The following is a 19,624-nucleotide window of genomic DNA, read 5'->3' as shown; positions in this document are numbered from 1 at the left end:
TTCTCTTCCTATATTCCACCAGGAAGATCTCTAGTGATGGTGGAATGGAGATAAACTACTTGGCAACACTTTAATGGGTCCTGATGGAGGCAGCATTTAAGTGATGACAGGTTTCTTTTAAATTATCTATCCTATACAAGTGGTCTCCACCCTGTGGTCTTGAGACTTATTATCCGGGTCCTCTCCTTCCAGAAGCAGTTACAAGGCCGAAGCCATTTAAAGGATTACAATGTCTTTACCCAAAGTAATAACCCCTTCATGGCCACTTTCACAGATCCTCGTCCCTGTTCACTGCCGGCGCTATTACATACGCCAACAGCAACCGGGTAAGTGCGGAGGGGGGTTGACAGCCCACAGGAGATAGTGGCGGTCTTCCACCGCTGCTCCTTTTACATGGAACGACGGCAGCAGATCGTTGCTATCGTCTTTCTTCTATGAACATGTTGAAAGACGTTAAAAGACAACGATCAGCCAACATTGTGCATGTCGGCTGATCGTTGCCTTTTATTACACCAAGCGATTATCGGCAGTAATGGCCGATAATCGTGTAATAGGGGCTTTAACTACAATTTTCAGCATGTCCAGAGAGCTATTGGTCAGCCTGGGCATGCTGGGAGTTATATTTTTTTTCAAGAGCTGAAGAGCCACAGGCCGGAGTTTTCTGCCATAGAGACTAACTGACATGGGCAAAACCTAACAGGGAGTATGTCTCCATACAGTATAGATATATAAGTAACAGCTGGATTTAATAGACTTTCCACAGATTATAGATGGATGCACACATTTACAGTTCTGGGGGGAAAAAAAGTCCCCAGCATGCATCTGGCGCCGTCTCTAGCCTTTTCTAAAGTTTCAGCATACGTGAAAAATTTCACATTGCACATATAAGCCTGGATCGACTTGGTAATTGAAAAAAAAAAAAAAACTTTCTTTTTTGGAGAAACTAAATTTAGAGCTGCACAGCAGGTGGGCCGCGGCTTAAATTAGGATGAGAAATTGTTTGTGACATGCAAATGTCTATAATAACACGCCATTCCTCACGCTCATTTACTTTATAATGAAAACCCGCAAAATCTTCATTAAACATGGAGTGGTTTCCACAGAACTGAACAAAATAAGTTCTCGAGCATTTGTGTAAAATCGAGTGTAACAAATCGCACTCCGTATTCGGGAAATGTACTCTAAGCAGGCAATTACGCTAAATGAGATTAATGAACGCGATTGTCAACTTCAGAGTTATCCAGTCACTGTGTGCAGACGGGAATATCAATAACAAAAGGGAATGGTTAATGCTATCCCTAAATGACTATAAAGGGGCTCTGTCTGGTGTCCTATACTATAAGTATGTGAAAATACTAAAAGAATGAGAGCCCTGTCCCATCCCGACCACATAATCTGGTTCCCCAAAAATAAGACCTAGGGTCATTTTGCACTAGGTTCGAAAGGCCTACTCCAAAAATAGGCCCTAAAGTCAGCTGACCAGATCCCTGACACTGGGTGCCTGGGCATCAGCCAATCAGTGCCAGACTTGTTATGTTCTGCCCCTATCAGCTCAACACAAGCTGCAGGGGAGGCAGGAGGGGTAACATGCACTGTTAAGGTTTAATGCATCTGAACATGCTATACATTAGACCAGTGGTGAGCAACCTGTGACCCTACAATATTACCATTTCCACTATGCCTGGACAGCCAAAGCTGGAGGACCGCAGGTTCCCCACCACTGTGAGATGAAAAAAAAAAAAGTGCCACTCTACTTGGAGTAGCTTTAGGAACTGTATAGTTGACATAACTCAAGCATGCTGAGATCTGTGTGAATCCAAGCATGCAGCATTTAATTACTGGTGGCTGCAAAAGTTGGATGCAGCCCTAAGGGCTCGTTCATACAGAGTAAAACAGGTGAAATTCTGTGGGGGCTCAACTCAGAATCCCGCCTTCCTCAGTCTGTCAATGTGATGCCTCATGCGCCTCCGCTCAAAGAATTGGCACCATTTTTAGCAGAGAGTGGCGGCACGCGAGGCATCGCATTGACAAACTGTGGCAGGCAGGATTCCAAGTGGGGGCCATAGGCTGCATTCATGTTTTCCAGGACTCAATAGGTCTGTGATGCCCTCATTTCTATATACAATACAATCGGATCCCTGATGTTACATCTTTTATAGAAATGATCGAACAGTGCTGATGTTCAGGTACGAACTCGAACCATCGGTATTTGACTCCCGAAGTCTTTCCGTTCCATGGGAAAGATGGAGACAACCCAAGTCCCGCCTGGAAAACAGGAATACAACCTATGGCCCAGGCTGTATTCCTGTTTTCCAGGCAGGACTCGGGTTGTCTCCACCTTCCCCACGGAGCGGAAACACTGCAGGAGTCAAATACAGATGGTTCGAGTTCGTACGAACCTGAACATCAGTGCTGTTCGATCATCTCTAATCTCTTACTGCTAAATGAACAAGAGATGCAGCTTAGCATTTCTGACCCATTAACCCTTTAAGGACATGGCCCATTTTCGTTTTTACGTTTTCGGTTTTTCCTCCTTGTGTTTAAAAGGTCATAGCACTTGCATTTTTCCACCTAGAAACCCACATGACCCCTTATTTTTTGCTTCACTAATTGTACTTTGCAATTACAGGCTGAATTTTTGCATAAAGTACACTGCGAAACCAGAAAAAAATTTAAAGTGTGGTGAAATTGAAAAAAAAAACGCATTTCTTTTATTTGGGGGAAATGTGTTTTTACGCCATTCGCCCTGTGGTAAAACTGACTTGTTATGCATGTTCCTCAAGTCGTTACGATTAAAACGATATATAACATGTATAACTTATATTGTATCTGATGGCCTGTAAAAAATTCAAACCGTTGTTAACCAATATACGTGCCTTAAAATCGCTCCATTCCCAGGCTTATAGCGCTTTTATCCTTTGGTCTATGGGGCTGTGCGAGGTGTCATTTTTTGCGCCATGATGTGATCTTTCTATCGGTACCTTGATTGCGCATATACGACTTTTGATCGCATTATATTACATTTTTTCTGGATTTGATGCAACCAAAAATGCGCAATTTTGCACTTTGGGATTTTTTTGCGCTGACGCCGTTTACCGTACGAGATCAGGAATGTGATTAATTAATAGTTCGGGCGATTACGCACGCGGCGATAGCAAACATGTTTATTTATTTATTTATTTGTTTACTTTTATTTAAAACCTGGGAAAAGGGGGGTGATTCAGACTTTTATTAGGGGAGGGGGCTTTTTACTATTAACACCACTTTTTTTTTTTTTTTTTTTACACATATACTAGAAGCCCCCCTGGGGGACTTCTAGTATATACACTTGGATCTCTCATTGAGATCTCTGCAGCATAGATATGCTGCAGAGATCCATGAGATCGGCACTCGTTTGCTTTCGGCTGCTGCAGCCGAAAGCGAACGAGTGCCGAGCCGAGGACGGCGCCATCTTGGACGCGTCCCCGGCCGGCATCAGTAACGGAGATCGCTCCTCCGGGACAAGGTCCCGGAGGAGCGATCTCCCCCACTAGACCCCAGGGAAACGTTGCCTCCGGTAATCGGAGGCAGCTGTCAACTTTGACAGCTGCCTCCGATTAGCTAATTAGCGGGCACGGCGATCAGACCGTGCCCGCTAATAGCAGCGGTCCCGGGCTACTCGCGGCACCCGGGATCGCGGCACTTCAAAGCGGGGCCGCCGCCGGCCCCGCTTTGAAGTGCAAGTGAGGACATATGACGTACCGGTACGTCATATGTCCTTAAGAGGTTAAGGGGTATACATATATGATATAAAATCAAAGTCTGAAAGGGTCGTTTTTTTATTTTAATATAACTTGATTTCAATGAAAATTATCCACTTTCACCCCCCCTCCCCCCCAAGCAAAAAACTTTTCATAACAACCCTGTTATATTGCGCAGCTCCCTACATGTACCATTACATAAGTCTAGGTCATTAGCTCCACCAGGTTTCCTTCACTATTGGAGAAAAGAAAAATTATTCAAAGTGATCAAAGGAATAGCTCACATTCTACCTGCAAAATTCATAAAACCTACCAATTCAACAAGAATTAAATATAATTACAGACTACTCCAGGGGAAAATGATACAAGGACATATCCTCCGAGCACAAAGTGATTCCTCCCTTTGTCCTACTTTTAATAATATAGGATACTCAGTGAAAAGGGCTAGCTTTACCAGTCGTAGCAAGGCCCATAATAATGTGGACTTGTCATTGCTTCTTTTTCACAGACTACAACCGAGATTCTAAAAGAAGAAAAAAAATTCTATTAAGGTAACATTATGGGCTTCGCTCATGGGTTGGAAAATGTTGAACTTCCAACATTTCAGTCCAAGGGTATCACGAAACTCTTTCATGTACAGGTTTCCAAAGATAATTTCTTCCTTTATGCCTCGTCATCTGACAATGACAATTCGAACAAATACACGGAGTGAATAACTAAAAACTTACAGGGTAAGTGGAAGTAACAAAGACGTCTTTACTAAGTCCTTTCACTGTGGTCAAAGAGTCACGTAAACACCAAATGGAATAGAAGGTGATTTCAGATCAAAGACACAACACACAATAAACTGGGATAGCAGAGTTCAAAATCATGACGCAAAGACCGTCCAACGAAAAAACTACATATCATTAAACATTGATTGCGCAAGCAAATCGTGTGCAAGAAAAACATGTGCACCCTGTCCAACTCCAGCTGAGAGAAGGGCTGAAGATTTGCCAAATGCTTTTTCCTCCATTTATTACTGTCATTAGCAATTTTTCACTCAAAGACTTGGCCCAAATACAAGTCCCACAGGACACCACTTTTGGGGCTCCTTGAGGAGTTTCTAAATGGTAGCAATCGCTATCCAATGTTTGTCTCATAGGTACTTTGTTGCCAGTATCAATTGCCAGAAGAACACTCTATCCCTCACTTAATAAGCCCTACTCTCTGCCCATAAAAACAGAACAGAAGTGGATAGAAACCATAAAACTTCAAGAGTAGTTACAATAATCTGGCGGAAAAGTAGGTGAAGAACAACCTCTCGCCTAGTTCTATGGTCGCCTTTCTTGTAATCAAACCCAAGATGGTCGTCTTCCTCCATCCCATGTTGGTTTACTAAAATGTTTTACCCTTATCATTCCCATAGGATGCCAGCATGTAATAGGCAAATGGTTTAGAACGGGCTTCCCATTCCATGTTCCAAGTAGTCAAAGTCGCAAACAGGGACCAATAACAGCATAAAGTATCCAACATATCTCCTCTTTAATAAAGTAAAACCAATATTAGCAGCCAATAAAAATTCTTGGCCACTGCACCAGAGTACGGTTCCATCCACATGTTGCAACATAAGAACATACCTGAAATCACCCCAAATAATTGTATATACTGGAAGCAATGATGTTCGATAAAATACACAGAAGGCCAAGGGAACGAAGGAGGAGGGGGTTAGAAAAAAGGCCGGCACCCTGACATGTTCATCAGGCGGCCGTACTCCTTTTCATGAACAGACGTGACATTTAAAAAAAAAAGAAAAGAAAAAAAAATCATTAGTAGTCAGTTTTTTCATCTTCATTCCGGCTTCTCTTTTATAGGAATGATAAGATTTTTGCCGTGAAAGGTTATCGGTGTGACAGGGAGAACCGCTATTCATAGACAAATATGCGGCACTATTGTTTCCCATCAGATTTGGACAAGGTTATCGGTGTGTAGGGGCCACAACGCAATTGAAGTCTCATTTCCTGGAAAAAGGAATTTTCGGCGGAACATTTATTCTCTGCTTTAAAAATAATGCATGTAATTATATGTGGTGCGCCAAAGCCCGGCAGCTTCCGTAATAAAGCCGCCAACCTGCAAGTGCCACTCACGGAGCCCCTGCACGGAGACAATGATGTTAAACCTGCCCATCCCGTGCAATAACGCAAGAAGCGGGGCTTATATTCTCAATTATTCAGTCCTAATAAAAAGCACCGGGTCATAACTGCAAAAGGAAGGAAGATGAATACCGAAAGAGGAATAAGGAAAGAGGAGCAGGAGCCGAGCTAAACGTGTAACCGGGGACAGGCGAGAATTGGAGTCATTGATCACATTCTGACACTTCTTTTTTGGCAGTAAGTGGAGCTAATGTGCACACGTTCCAAAGATACGCGCAGAAAGTTGAAGTGAAAACTTTGAAGTTAATTACAACGTAGTTACCTCTACTTCAAAGTGATAAGGGCTGCAGAGAAGACAAAGATAAGAGGCAAAGGAAAGCGAGAACTTCATTGCAGAAACTTAGCGTCTCTTTAAAATTGCAACAATATGGCTTGATGCACCAGGAACACTTCTGGATGTGTACAGCACCATATGTGCACCCTTAACCTTTCATTGGGAAAAGTATTGGAGGAAGTTATTACTTGCTTACATGCGATGTGGCAATAAGTTTATACAGTGATAAATTGCTTTAGTAGCTGGAAAAAGGCTGTAATACCAGGCAACGCCTATGGAAAGGAGAAGAGCTGTCAATAGAAAATAAAGCAGGCCCCTTTAAGAGGTCAAAATGAGTGTGAACGAATGAACAAGAGAAAACCTTAGGAGCGGGTTCCCATGAATGAGAACATTATAAGACAAACTGTAGATGATGGTGGTGGTTGCACAACCTATAAAATTGCCTTTTCTTAGCCAAGTGTCAAGGAGGCAGGACTGAACAACTGAAGTGCCACAGCCTGACACGCCTCCTTAATCCTTCTCACCTCTTAGGCTCTCTTTGCTAGTCATAGGGAGCCCTGTGTATCAGTGAAGGAGGGGTTGAAAGGTGGTGTAAGCGAGAAATGAAGGACGAGTCTTTATATATAACCATGATGCATAATCCATTCCTGACTTTAGCTTAAAATAAACTCACTCACTTAGTAGGTTTTGCCCTTGTTAATCCAGCCTGCGCTGAGGCTTCTTCTCCGAAAGTGATGCCTGAGACTCTAAAAGACATTTTGCAATCCTCTGTATAAGAGCCTGTTCACACTACGGATTCAGTACAGAGATTCCGCTGGGAACCTCTATCCGCGGACTACGTGCCGAATCCTTCCTGCTATGTCTTTGAATGAGAGGGCTTGTGCGCATGTGCTCTCCGCGCCTCTCCGCTTAAAGAATTGACAAGTCAATTCTTTGAGCGGAGAATGGAGGATGCGCGAGTCCTCCCATTCAGAGATATAGCAGGGATTCGGTGCAGAGTCCGCGGATAGAGGTTCCCGGCGGAATGCGTAGTGTGAACGGGCCCTTAAGACTTTAAAGAATACTAAGGACTCAAAAGTGCCCAAAGGTTTCCTTTACTTCTGCTCGCTCGCTGAATAGCTGAGCTGCCTTGAGACGTCACGTCTCAAGCCGCAGTTCAGACCAGGAAGAACGGACGGGAGAACGGGGTGGCGTGAACTGGGAAGGTAAGTGACCGGTGGCTTCTATTTCCACCCCTTCCCCGGCCATACCCTAAAAATTACCCCCGCCTGGAGTACCCCTTTAAGTCAACATCTTATTCTGTGTTTCTTAGGTATTATCTTCTGAAAAAGTAAAAAAACAGCAGAATGTAACAACAACAACAACAAAAGTGATTCTCACTTCACCTATCTCAGCCGTAGTTAACCCTTTCCATGAAGGCCATGATGCTCTGACAAGACTCACTAACTGGCGGCACCAGTCACATGTTGACACATCATATTTGGAACAGGGTGAACAGAGGCCTGTTGGGGGATGAGGTGGCCCAGGAGTCACAGGGGTATGAGGAGTATCACTGGTTTGTTATTTTGTTAAAAAGATTGTAAACAAGTCATGAAGTAACTATTCACTTTCCTTTGGAGGAGACATTATAAATGCCCACTTTGGTTTATTATAATGGTGAATAATACTCAATCTTTCCAAAATGATAAAGCTGGAAGAAAAAACTTTAGGTAAATTGAGGTTTACGCGAACATTTTTTGTGGCATAATTGAAATTTCTCTTCATCCAGGTTCATTTCTACCCTGGATGGGACTATTAGCAGATCATGGGTGTGAGGCCAAGCAATGAAACACAGAAAGCTGTTCTGGCGCCAGCAAATGCGACTAAACCCCTTCTGGAGATCTCAGCAGTTAACAAGATTTTTAGCAACTGGTTGTAGCCGACACCAGTGAGCGCTGCTCCGAGCCAAAGCTTCCCTGCCAAAGCTCAACATAATACAGCATGGCTGCACGGCACAACGAGACCTATAAGACTACACAGGAGGAGAAGAATATGACTCCCCTCTCTGACTAAGAGATGGAAGTGAGGATACAGGATATGTAACTGGAATTATTATTCATGCTATATACATATATCATCATTAATATCAGCCATACAAATATACTATAGAAGCTACCAGCTCCGCTCAATAAAACCTAATGGTCTATACTGTATAGCGAGCTACTGGTAACCAGAAACTGTAGAGAATAGAGATGAGCGAACCCTGAGCGCGCAGCATTTGATTACTGACGGATGAAGTAGCTGGATGCAGCCTTGGCTGCCTAGAAAACGTATACTGCCATAGGCTGCATCCATGTATACCAAGCCTCCCTAGGGCAGCATCCAAGTTCTTCAGTCATCGGTACATAATGCACAATCTGACTTCAGCATGACACTGTGAGTCCCTATAGCCTTATACATGTAGTTATAAACTTTGGGAGACATTCATGAAAAGTCCAGACGGGGCGTACGCCAGGGAGAAGTAGCAGACTCGCCCCTTCTCCCTGGCGTATCGCCCGCTTGCCCAATGGGTGGGCGGGGGATGCGGCACGGTGGGGAGAAGACGTGGCCTCCTTGCACACCTCATTCAACATGGTTTATGCCTGCTTGCTGGGTCGGGCACCTGGTCGGCTGGATTCACTAAGGGCCCTATTGCACGGGCTGAGCAACAATGTAAACGAGCGCCGTTTACTGTGCCTATTCCACGGCCCCGATGATCGTGAAACAAAAGCTGCAAGGACATAGTTACCAATGTCCTTGCAGCCCTTGTTTCATACATTACCTGTCCGGGCTGCAGGTCTTCCTCTCCCGGTCCCGTGCGGCAGCATCGGCATCGGAGCGGAGCTGTCTGATCAGCCCATCACTGGCCACAGCGTTTCCGGCCAGTGATTGGCTGAGCGGTCTGTAGTTCAGACAGCCCCGCTCCAAAGCTGATGCTGCCACCCGGGACCAGGAGAAGAAGACCTGCAGCTCGGACAGGTATGGTTCTGCTAAAATCGGCGATGTGCTGGTGGTGACTACTATTTTAGGTCTGAACCTAAATGAATGATCAGTCGATGACACGATGATCAGCTGATCGTTCTCTCTATTCCGCGGAGCGAAAATTATCGCTCCTGTGGAATAGGGTCCTAAGAGGCATATGCACCTCTTCGGTCGGAGAAAAGGGGCAAGGCCTAATTTAAAGGGGTTATCTAGTGCTACAAAAACATGGTCACTTTCTTTCAGAGACAACACGACTCTTGTCTTGTGGTTTGCAATTAAGCTCCATTTACTTCAATGGAACTTAGCAGCAAAACCCCGCCCAAACTGGAGACAAGAGTGGGGCTGCCTCTGGAAGAAAGTGGCCATGTTTTTGTAGCGCTGTATGAACCCCTTTAAGACCAGCAAACAATTCTTCTGAATTATACAGAAGAACGTCTCGGTTATTATGCGCAAAACACCACCCTGAAAGAAATCTACAAGCATTTAGATATAAAACATATACATATACATAAAACGTATTCATCTCCGCAACTACCCCCAAAGCAAACACTGCGACTTCTTACTACAGAAGTCTTCCCGTGAACATAACATGCATTGTATAATTAGCTTTGCTTTGTTTCCCGCCTGGCTTTATGACTCCTTACTGACTCCTAATACCACATATAGCCAAGCAAGGGCAATGCTATCAGATATCCGCAGCAAATATACACAATAAACCATCACTATATCCCCCCATTTCCTCTGAAGATAAAATAAGGCATTCAGCGTGGCCCGGGCGGACGTGATAAGAGCAGCAGCAATTTAGTATTTGCATTCTCCTCTGTGATTCGGGGGAACGCTTTCATTGGGTTTGCGTGGTGTGAATAGATTGTCTTTCATCACATCTCTCTTTGTAAATGTAAGCAATGTGTTTCTAAACAGATTTTATCCCCGAAGACTCAATCTCAATAACTGCAAGATGAAAATGGAGGCAGCGCTGGCCAAGCCGCAGAAGGAGAAGGAGCTGCTGCCGGTAGCCCCATCTTTATATCCGAGGCCTCGGATTGGCTGCGGGGAGGCAGACGCTCGCTGTAGCAGACTGCGGCCTGACATCCCCGTTTGATCTGCCAAATTGCTCATTAGGATTGCCAATTCTCACCTGCGCCTTGTGTTCCCATTCCAGCGGGGAATAAACATCAGTTTGCTTTAACAATCATCAGCTGTGAACTCCCCACCTACATCGGGGGAGCCGAGAAACACATCAACATCTAGGAACAGGCAGCCGCTCTACAGGGACCGCCGCTCCACAAAGACTTGCAAATTTCTATACAAAGATTTTAATTGGCTCGGGATTAGTGTGTAGTAGGTCGGAGCACTATGGTGACTGTCACATGTTGATACTGTACCTTTTTTTTTTTTTTTTTTTTTCTGTAGTTAAGGATAAAAAATTTTGATGTTATAAGCTAGGGGGTCCGGGTGCCAGCACTAAACAAAATGTGAGAATCCAGCCACAAATATGTCAAATCCAGCCTCAAATGTGTCAAATATACTGGCTGCATAACTGTGAAAGTATATAGAATTCTAAGTTGAATCTAACAAAAAAAAAATCTCAAGTCTTATCAGCTGCTGTATGTACTGCAGTAAGTGATGTACTCTTTACAGTCTGACACAGTGCTCTCTGCTGCCACCAAGTGCCATGAAAAACTTTTTCCCAGTAATTGAAGCACATTACAAAGTTATATAACTCGGTAATGTGCTTCAATCACCTATCTGCCTCCCTTCCCTGTCTTTTCCCCTCCCCTCCACCCCCCACCAGGAAGTGCACTAACTCACACAGACCTAATTACTGTCGTCACAGTCACCAGGCAGCTCCTTCTTGTGAGGATGAGTAATCAGCAGGAGGGCTGCTCTAGGTCCTGTTACACCAGCCTCCCCCTCCTTGTCAGGTGACTCAGCTTGCTCAGCTCCGATTGTCACTTGCTTATCTTCTCTAGTGACATGACTCATTCACTCACTGAGTCCACGGCAGCAGGAGAGAGTATGAGGGGAGGGGGGAGCTGCCTATGTGCCAGAGTCAGTAGGAGGGAAGATTAGCAAGTGACATATGACAAGTGATGGCTTACAGTTGTTTAGCCAATGGGAGCTGAGCAAGCAGAGTCCCCTGACAAGGCAGGGGAGGGGGGAGGCTAGTGTAACAGGAGAAGGAGCTGAGAGAAGAGCTTGGTGACGGTGACGACAGTCATTAGGTCTGTGTGAGTTAGGACACTTCCTGGTGGGGGTGGAGGGGGGAAAGACAGGGAAGGGAGGCAGATAGGTGATTGAAGCATATTACACAGTTATATAACTTTGTAATGTGCTTCAATTACTGGGAAAAAGTTTTTCATGGCACTTGTCCTTTAAGGAACAGTTCAAAGCAGTAGCAAATCCACATATGACAGTAGGATCTCAGCACTACCCACATTGTTTGATGCTCTAACAATCGCCTGTCTACCTTCATGCACAAAGGAACATATAAACGGGGATCCCCATAGAAAACCTCTCCTTCTCTGGACAGTTCCTGACATGGAAAGAGGTGGCAGGTGCCATGCTGTCCTTACTACTACAACAGTTTCTACGGAGCTCCAATATTAGCTCCGCCTACAGGGGCAGGGCTAAAATCAATGTGGAACTCCAGCCAATGGGAAGGACATCTGCCCCCGCCCACCTGATCACTCTACCTGTGATCGTGTCTAGTTGAAGGAACAGGAAACAGACACTGAACGTGACATCACAAGATGTAAAGAAATAAAAGGCAGAGTGGTCATGTGACTGAGCCTGAAAACACAAGAGGAGCTAGAAATAAATAATAAAAGTGTATATAGAACATTCAACACCTACAGAAGTCAACGCAATGCTAGTTTATTGAGAAGTCCAGGACAACCCCTTTAAGAATTTTTTTTTCTTTTCTCCAGAGAAACCCTTTAATGTTAAATAGCTCCAGCTATCCCTTATCTAAAGGTCATAATAAAAAGGTCATGTAAGACTTCTAGTACATTTGCAATAGTAAATCTGCCCCACAGAGCCTGGTCGTGTCTATCATCCTGGCTACTTCTTTATGGGATACAGCAGAACAGGGATTATGGGACCCGCATATATCAGACATCTATGGCTGTAAACACTTGGCCCCGGATCTTGGCAGTAGGGCACACTAACAAGAAATATCAACGTATCTATTGTCAGTAAAATTAATATTTTTCATTGAATCAATGTGATTATTGCATAACAATATAATTCATATTCATATTTTGCAAGTTCCTGATGAATGGTGACTGCACATGGTTATGTGGGGGACCCTGGATCTGGATCACGTTCCCCATTGTCAGGCCAGTTTTCCCAGCGCCCAATTACAAGATGAAACAATGAGCATTGCCGTCTATGCTGCACAATGTAAGTGGACCTCAGAATTACCAACACAGGCTATTCATGCAATTCAGAAGCCTCGTACATCTTCTTCTGCTCTGTCAGACTGGATTGCGTTGGTTGCATCAACGTCTTCACATAATGTCTTACCTATTACTGGGCTTTTGTGTCGGGCTAAATGAGCCAGCTCTTCTTCAAAGAAAAAGCATGGGCGTAATACGAGAAATCAGTGAAGAAAGTATGACCCAAAAAGATGCAATGTGTTCTAGTAGTGTGCGGCTGGGTGTCCGTGCTCCTCTCCAGTCACTGTGACCTCTGTCACCGGCTCATAGCTCTCTGCACTCAGGTCACTGCCGACTACTTATAGAAACCCTCAGTCATCTCCAAATCCATTAACTATTAATTCTACATACATTTACTGATTCCTGCATGTTTATTATCTCCAGCTGTCAACCAAGAGGAAACACTGAAATGATGGACAAGATGGGTACTGGAATATTCTACAATTTACTGTGTCTTGCTAAGAAACCTACAGTGAGATTTTGGAGAGCAACGGGACCGGCCTCAGAACCCCCGCCGGAAGGCATTTTCCCCAGAGTTGTGATGACGTCTTGACTTTGGGGAAAAAGGCCTGTCCCAGCTGATGGACTGCCTGCTCAGCCAATCAGTGACTGGGACAGCGTCACTGACTCGCTGAGCGGCCAGTCTGTTAGCCGGGTCGTGACGTGTCCGGCTTCGGAGATTCCAGAGGCCGCTGGGGGTTCCGCGGCCACTCCCACCACTCACCACGGGCATGGGGAGAGGTAAGTTAGTACTTGTAATCAATTTCCCCCATGCAGGATTTTACAATTCACCGGACTTCTCCTTTAAAGGGGTTATCAGAGGTCTAATGCTATGACAATCGTTTTCCACTTCTGTGTCCATGCCAGTGTGGTCTGTCCATTCTGCTGGGGTATGTGCTAAGTTTTGGCTGCCCTTTGCAGGACTAATAATTGGAAAGTGCCAGGATGGACAAGATGGGAGGACCAGAGCATGAGGATTGTGATAACCCCCTTATAAAATGTATAAAAAAAAAAACCTACCAGACCTGTCCAAGGGTTGTGTGTGTAACTACTATTCAGCTGAGATGTGTGAGCTGAACTGCAATACCATATACAACCTGTGGACAAGGACGGCGCTGCTGTGTTAGAAAGCAGCCACGCTTTCTTAATCCTGTAAAACTTCATTTGGCATAAAAATAACCTGCTATTATGAATTAATACGTCTATGGAAAAAAAGGAATAAATATTTTTATATCTAAAAGAAAAGTCTATTTATACAACCTTACTGATTTTTAAAATATTTTTTACCCACTCTACCCTCTTTATTTATTTGCACCTTCTGGAAACTTTAATAGGGGGTCTCTCCTCTATTCATAAGTCTATGAACATACAGGGACATCCCAATAACTTTTTTGAGCGCCATGTAATACTTCTTTTTCCCTTTAGAGGCGCTGTAAGCAAATGAATCCAAAGCTAGTCGCCCCAGTTTGCTTCTGCATTTGGCTCAAGACCAAAGTTGGCTCTTTAACCAAGTTCTTCAAATGCACCAAAAGCCCAGGAAAGAAGAAGCATCAAACACGATATAAGACAATCTATTCAGAACCAATCTCCTACACATGGAATGGGCTTTTCTTCTGGTAAACCATTACATGCTACCTACTTGCTCGCAGAACTGAAGGGGTGACCTCGATCTCACTTGTTGCTTGGTAAGGCTGGAAAGCTGACATGCTGTTCGTTCCAAGTTCACTGCCAAAGATTTCTGGGCTCTGAGTGCCGGTAGAACTTGCGCTCGTGCCATCTCCCCCATGATGTGGATCTTGTTCTTCATATATCGCTACAAGCTGTTTATGGAAGAAAATAAAAACTTGTCAGATTGAAGGTATGGTGAGCACAATGTTGGCGGAGAAAGTAACCAGCAAAGAATAACACAGAAGGTGAGGGATGATGCCACTAAGACACACAGACTGAGGAAGACTATAGGCCAAACTGCTTATAAATCCATTACACATACTTGTCACAGATAAATATGTGAGAAGATACAAGGTATAGTACAATCTGTGGGGTGCTGTATTTTATTTATGGCGCATGACCATGTATACAGTATGGGGTGCTGTATTTTATTTATGGTGCATGACCATGTATATTGTATGGGGTGCTATATACTATTTATGGTGCATGACCATGTATATTGTATGGGGTGCTGTATACTATTTATGGTGCATGACCATGTATACAGTATGGGGTGCTGTATACTATTTATGGTGCATGACCATGTATACAGTATGGGGTGCTGTATACTATTCATGGCGCATGACCATGTATATTGTATGGGGTGCTGTATACTATTTATGGCGCATGACCATGTATATTGTATGGGGTGCTGTATATTATTTAAGGCGCATGACCATGTATATTGTATGGGGTTCTATATACTATTCAAGGCGCATTACCATGTATATTGTATGGGGCGCTGTATCCGATCACTCATGTTCAACTGGTAGGGAGTACAGTGATAGTTTAGCGGATAAAAAGAAAAAAATTCTTTCAAATCAACTGATGCTTTAAAAAATCTCAAGCCTTCCAATGCTTATCCGCTGCTGTATGTCCTGCAGGAAGTGGTGTAATCTTTCCAGTCTGACACACTGCTCTCTGCTGCCACCTCTGTTCATGTCAGGTACTGTCCAGAGCAGGAGCAAACCCTCCTGCTCTTAAGACTAGAAAGTATACACAACTTCTTGCAGGACACACAGCAGCTGATAAGTACTGGAAGACTTGATATATTTTAATAGAAGTAAATTACAAATCTTGGCACTTTTGTTACCAGTTTATTTAAAAAATATTTTTTTTTGCTGAACTACCCCTTTAACATGCACTCTGCCACTCCATTCACTCTCTACGAGACCAATAGAGATCCCCAAGTACAGAGTTTGTGCTATCTCCAGCTGTCCCATAGCAAGTAAATGAGGGTAGCATGCATGTCTGATCACCTGGGGGAGCAGGGATCCCCATTATTCATAGCTGAGGGCGCTAGTAGTCACACCCTATTAATCTGTGCATCGATAAAGCACAGTTAGAGATGAGCGAACCGGGTTCGAGTCGATCCGAACCCGAACATTCGGTATTTGATTAGCGGGGGCTGCTGAACTTGGATAAAGCTCTAAGGTTGTCTGGAAAACATGGATACAGCCAATGACTATATCCATGTTTTCCACATAGCCTTAGGGCTTTATCCAACTTCAGCAGCCACCGCTAATCAAATGCTGAACGATCGGGTTCGGATCGACTCGAGCATGCTCCAGGTTCGCTCATCTCTAATCACAGTCCTAGGATACCCCTATAACCTATAACGCACCCACAACATACGCCATATACACAGGTAATGCAAATTCAATAGAAAGAAATGAGGCTATTAAGTGACGAGCATCCTGTAACCATGTACATAAACACAACAATAGAGGCGGCCGCCAATAATCATGTCACTTCCCATGAAATGTTCCCATCGATTACTCCTCCTCCGATCATCTGGAGAAATAATAGACTTCTACAAGTATCACTGCCGTCTGCCTGGCCGAAATAATTGCAATGTCACAAATACTACATGTGAGCATGACGATAAGCAGCTGGACAGCAAAACTAGTCAAAATTGCTCTAATGTGATCATTTTTTCTTGTAAGAACAAAATTATGTAAAGACAGAGACCAGGTCAGGAGAGACTCGGCGATATGTGTCATGTACAGTAAGAGGCTTAGCCGGATAGCATTCCAGGACAAGCCAATGACGGTCAACCAGGCCAACCAGACGTACAATGTAAAACACTGAATTAAAGGGTGAAGGTTACAAGATTTAAAGAGGTAACAAACGGATGATTATGAGCGTTACTTATGTGTGCCGGAAAACGACTTTGTAAAATTCACCAATCTTGTCATGTGGGCGTGTCGGTGTTCCTAAGTAGTCATGGCTGGCGGAAAATCTTGCTGGAAATCGGGTAAGGCCCCTGTAGGATGCTGCAGGCTCCCAAGATTTCCTGCCAGCCATGGCTACTTAGGAGCTCCGGAAAGTAAACACGACTAGATGGGCGACTTACACTGGTCTTTCAGGACAAATAAGTAAGGCTCAGTGTTTACTTATATGTCCGGAAACAACGCTGGGGGGCATACAGGGGTGTATTTAGAGCTGTACCAGTGTTTTTAGCATCATTGGTTCCCGTTATACCATTACACATTCATGACGCAAAGAATTAGTAGTGACAGCGACATGATGTGTGACATCCACAGGGGGGGCAGCAAGCACTGTAAGTCACAGCATTCAGCCTGACAGACGCGTCCTTCATTCCCAGTACAATCCCAGTTACACTGCTTATGCCCCAAACTTCATCATCCTTCAATGTCTTTTAGAGGGACAGGCCCTTAGAATCCTATTTCACAGGCCGATGGGGGCCCGACCAATAATGTAAACGAGTGCCGATCTGCCAAATCGGAGCTCGTTTACTGGGCCTATTCCACAGCCCAATAATCATTACCGATGTCCTTGCAGCCCTTGTTTAAACACCATACATTACCTACACATGTTGCAGGTCTTCTCCTGCGCTCCTTCTTCCTCCCGTTCCCACGCGCAGCAGCAGCTTTGGTGCAGCCTGTCTGAGCTGACAGACCGCTCAGCCAATCACTGGTTGCAGCGGTCCTGGCCAGTGATTGGCTGAGTGGTCTGTCAGCTAAGACCGGCCGCACCGGAGCTGCTGCTGCGTGCGGGACCAGGAGGAAGAGGAGCGCAGGAGAAGCCCTGCAGCATACTTAGGTAAAGTATAGTGCAATCGTCGGTTGCCTGCCGCGCATTGCTGCGTGGAATAGGTGACCAATGATTTTAGGTTTCAACCTAAATAAACGATCAGCCAAAGGACACAATCATCGGCTGATCGTTGTCTCTAAACGACCGATTATCGCTCCGTGGAATAGGCCCCTTAGTATATATACATCACTTTCCCCAGTGGTTACAATATGGAGGAGGACTCTATTAGTGCCTGCCTGCTGTGATTGTACCTCCAAGTGCAATTATCCCAGCACCTTCCAAGGGAGGCAAGCCGCAATGACATTTTAATACACTGGACACACTGGTTCACAATTAGGTAATTTTTCAACAAGGATAATGAAAGAATGAATATATATATATATATATATATATATATATATATATATATATATATATATATATATATATATCCTGCCCCTCTCACTAATACCTCCCAGAGTGGCCTGGATCTATTGCATCTATACCAGGCTTGATCTTTAGCTCCTTTATGGGAGACCAGAATAAGAACGAAGAACAGGGCGCATGAAACAGACGCAGTCTCCAAACCAGAACCACATGTCTTCTTCATCCGAGTCAAATTGCCAATGAGACATATTTCATGTATAACAGCCAAAAAGAAAGGAACAAAATAAAACTGCACGACAGATGTGACATCCAACATAGTCAATATACAGGAGAGATCCGTGCAGGACAGGGCTGCCACTACAATAACTGTATATCAGGCTTGTCCAAGTCACTGTATATAGCTGTATACAGAACAGGGACGCCATGTGTAGGTGTGAGCCATGAAAAGAGGCGCTAACTCCCTGTAGTTTCAGATGTTGCACTGTGTGAAGTGATGGGCACTACAGAGCCGGGTGCAGATCAAACACCAGCCGAGATGGCGGCGACACATTGTTTTCTCCCGTTTTTACATTCTGTTCTGATTCTTTGATCTCGGAACTGATGAAATTGGGACTGTAAGACTATGGAAGGAATTGTTAGCAGTGTCTTACTCAATAATTCCTCTGCAATCTAACATTAAAGGGACAGTCATACTAGAAAGGAACTATACAACTATATATTGTACATAGCTGCCTGTGTTGTGAGATTTTAAAGGGGTAGATCACCAAAAAAAGTTTCTTTCAAATCAACTGTAATTTATTTCTATTTAAAAATCTGAAGTCTTCCAGTACTTATCAGCTGTTGTACGTCCTGCAGGAAGTGTTGTATTCTTTCCAGTCTGACACAGTGCTCTCTGCTGCCATCTCTGTCCATGACAGGAACTCTCCAGAGCAGCAGCAAATCCCTATATAAAATCTCTCCTGCTCCCCAGACTGGAAAGAATAACACTTCCTGCAGGACATACAGATGCTGATAAGTACTGGAAGACCTGAGAACGGAAGATTAGAAGTAAAGTACAACTCTCTAGCACTTTCTGGGTCCGGCTGATCTGTATAAAAAAATTAGTGAACAGTTTAAATTCTCAAAGCTACAGAGTCAGACAAAAGCAGAGAAAGACGCAAAGGCAGCTTATAGTAAATTGTTTTGTCTCACATTAGTATTAGATTAACACTACTCAGTACTGCTCTATAATGTCCTCCATACTAGCACTGCTAGTTAGGGTTTGCTATAGAGCAACAGTAGACCAGGATCCCTGTGTGCTGTGTTTGACTTACATCACAGCAGCCAATTTCCACCTACTAACTCAAGGATAACTGAAGATTAGAAATGAAAGGCACAGCTCATTTCATGCAAAAACAGCACCACCCCTGTCCTCAGGTTGTGTGTGGTACTACAACTTCGCTCCATTCACTTGAATTGAAACAAGTTGCAAAACCAACAAAAAACGGAAGGCAAGAGTGATGCTGTTTGAGGAAATAACCGGAAAATTTTTTGTCAGGCCTGGATAACCCCTTGAAGCCTATAGAGGAGAAAATGGTGAAGGTGCCATATGTATGCTATGTAATGGTCACATGCATGACCGCTTATCCTGATAATTCAGGAACACAAAGTAATTTTAATGGGAACCATGTAATGCTCTGTCTGACCTGTGGTGGCACTGTTGAGAAAGTGAATCAATAGAGATCATAGCTGATGACTGTGAGTCCAGCAAGAGTTATATCTGGGACTTTATTAACAAAAGTGGATTGTTAATGGTGTGGGGACACCATGTATTTTTAATACTGCGTTTACACGGAGCGATAATTCGCC

General features: G+C 44.1%; 1 protein-coding gene across 17 annotated transcripts in view; it reads right to left on the bottom strand.

The window, feature by feature from the left end:
* The window catches only part of PARD3 (par-3 family cell polarity regulator), a 458,970-nt gene that overhangs the window by 309,930 nt on the left and 129,416 nt on the right, over window positions 1–19,624 (bottom strand). For all 17 annotated transcript variants that reach the window (XM_069958961.1, XM_069958945.1, XM_069958951.1 and 14 more), the window contains one exon: window positions 14,286–14,466. In XM_069958961.1, the coding sequence (XP_069815062.1) occupies window positions 14,286–14,466 (181 nt within the window). The remainder of the gene's footprint in view (window positions 1–14,285; window positions 14,467–19,624) is intronic.

Source organism: Dendropsophus ebraccatus, chromosome 2 (genome assembly GCF_027789765.1).
Source record: "Dendropsophus ebraccatus isolate aDenEbr1 chromosome 2, aDenEbr1.pat, whole genome shotgun sequence".
In the NCBI taxonomy this organism is placed as follows: Eukaryota; Metazoa; Chordata; class Amphibia; order Anura; family Hylidae; genus Dendropsophus; species Dendropsophus ebraccatus.
The sequence above is the reverse complement of the archived record's forward strand: the minus strand, read 5'-3'. Positions and strand labels throughout refer to the sequence as shown.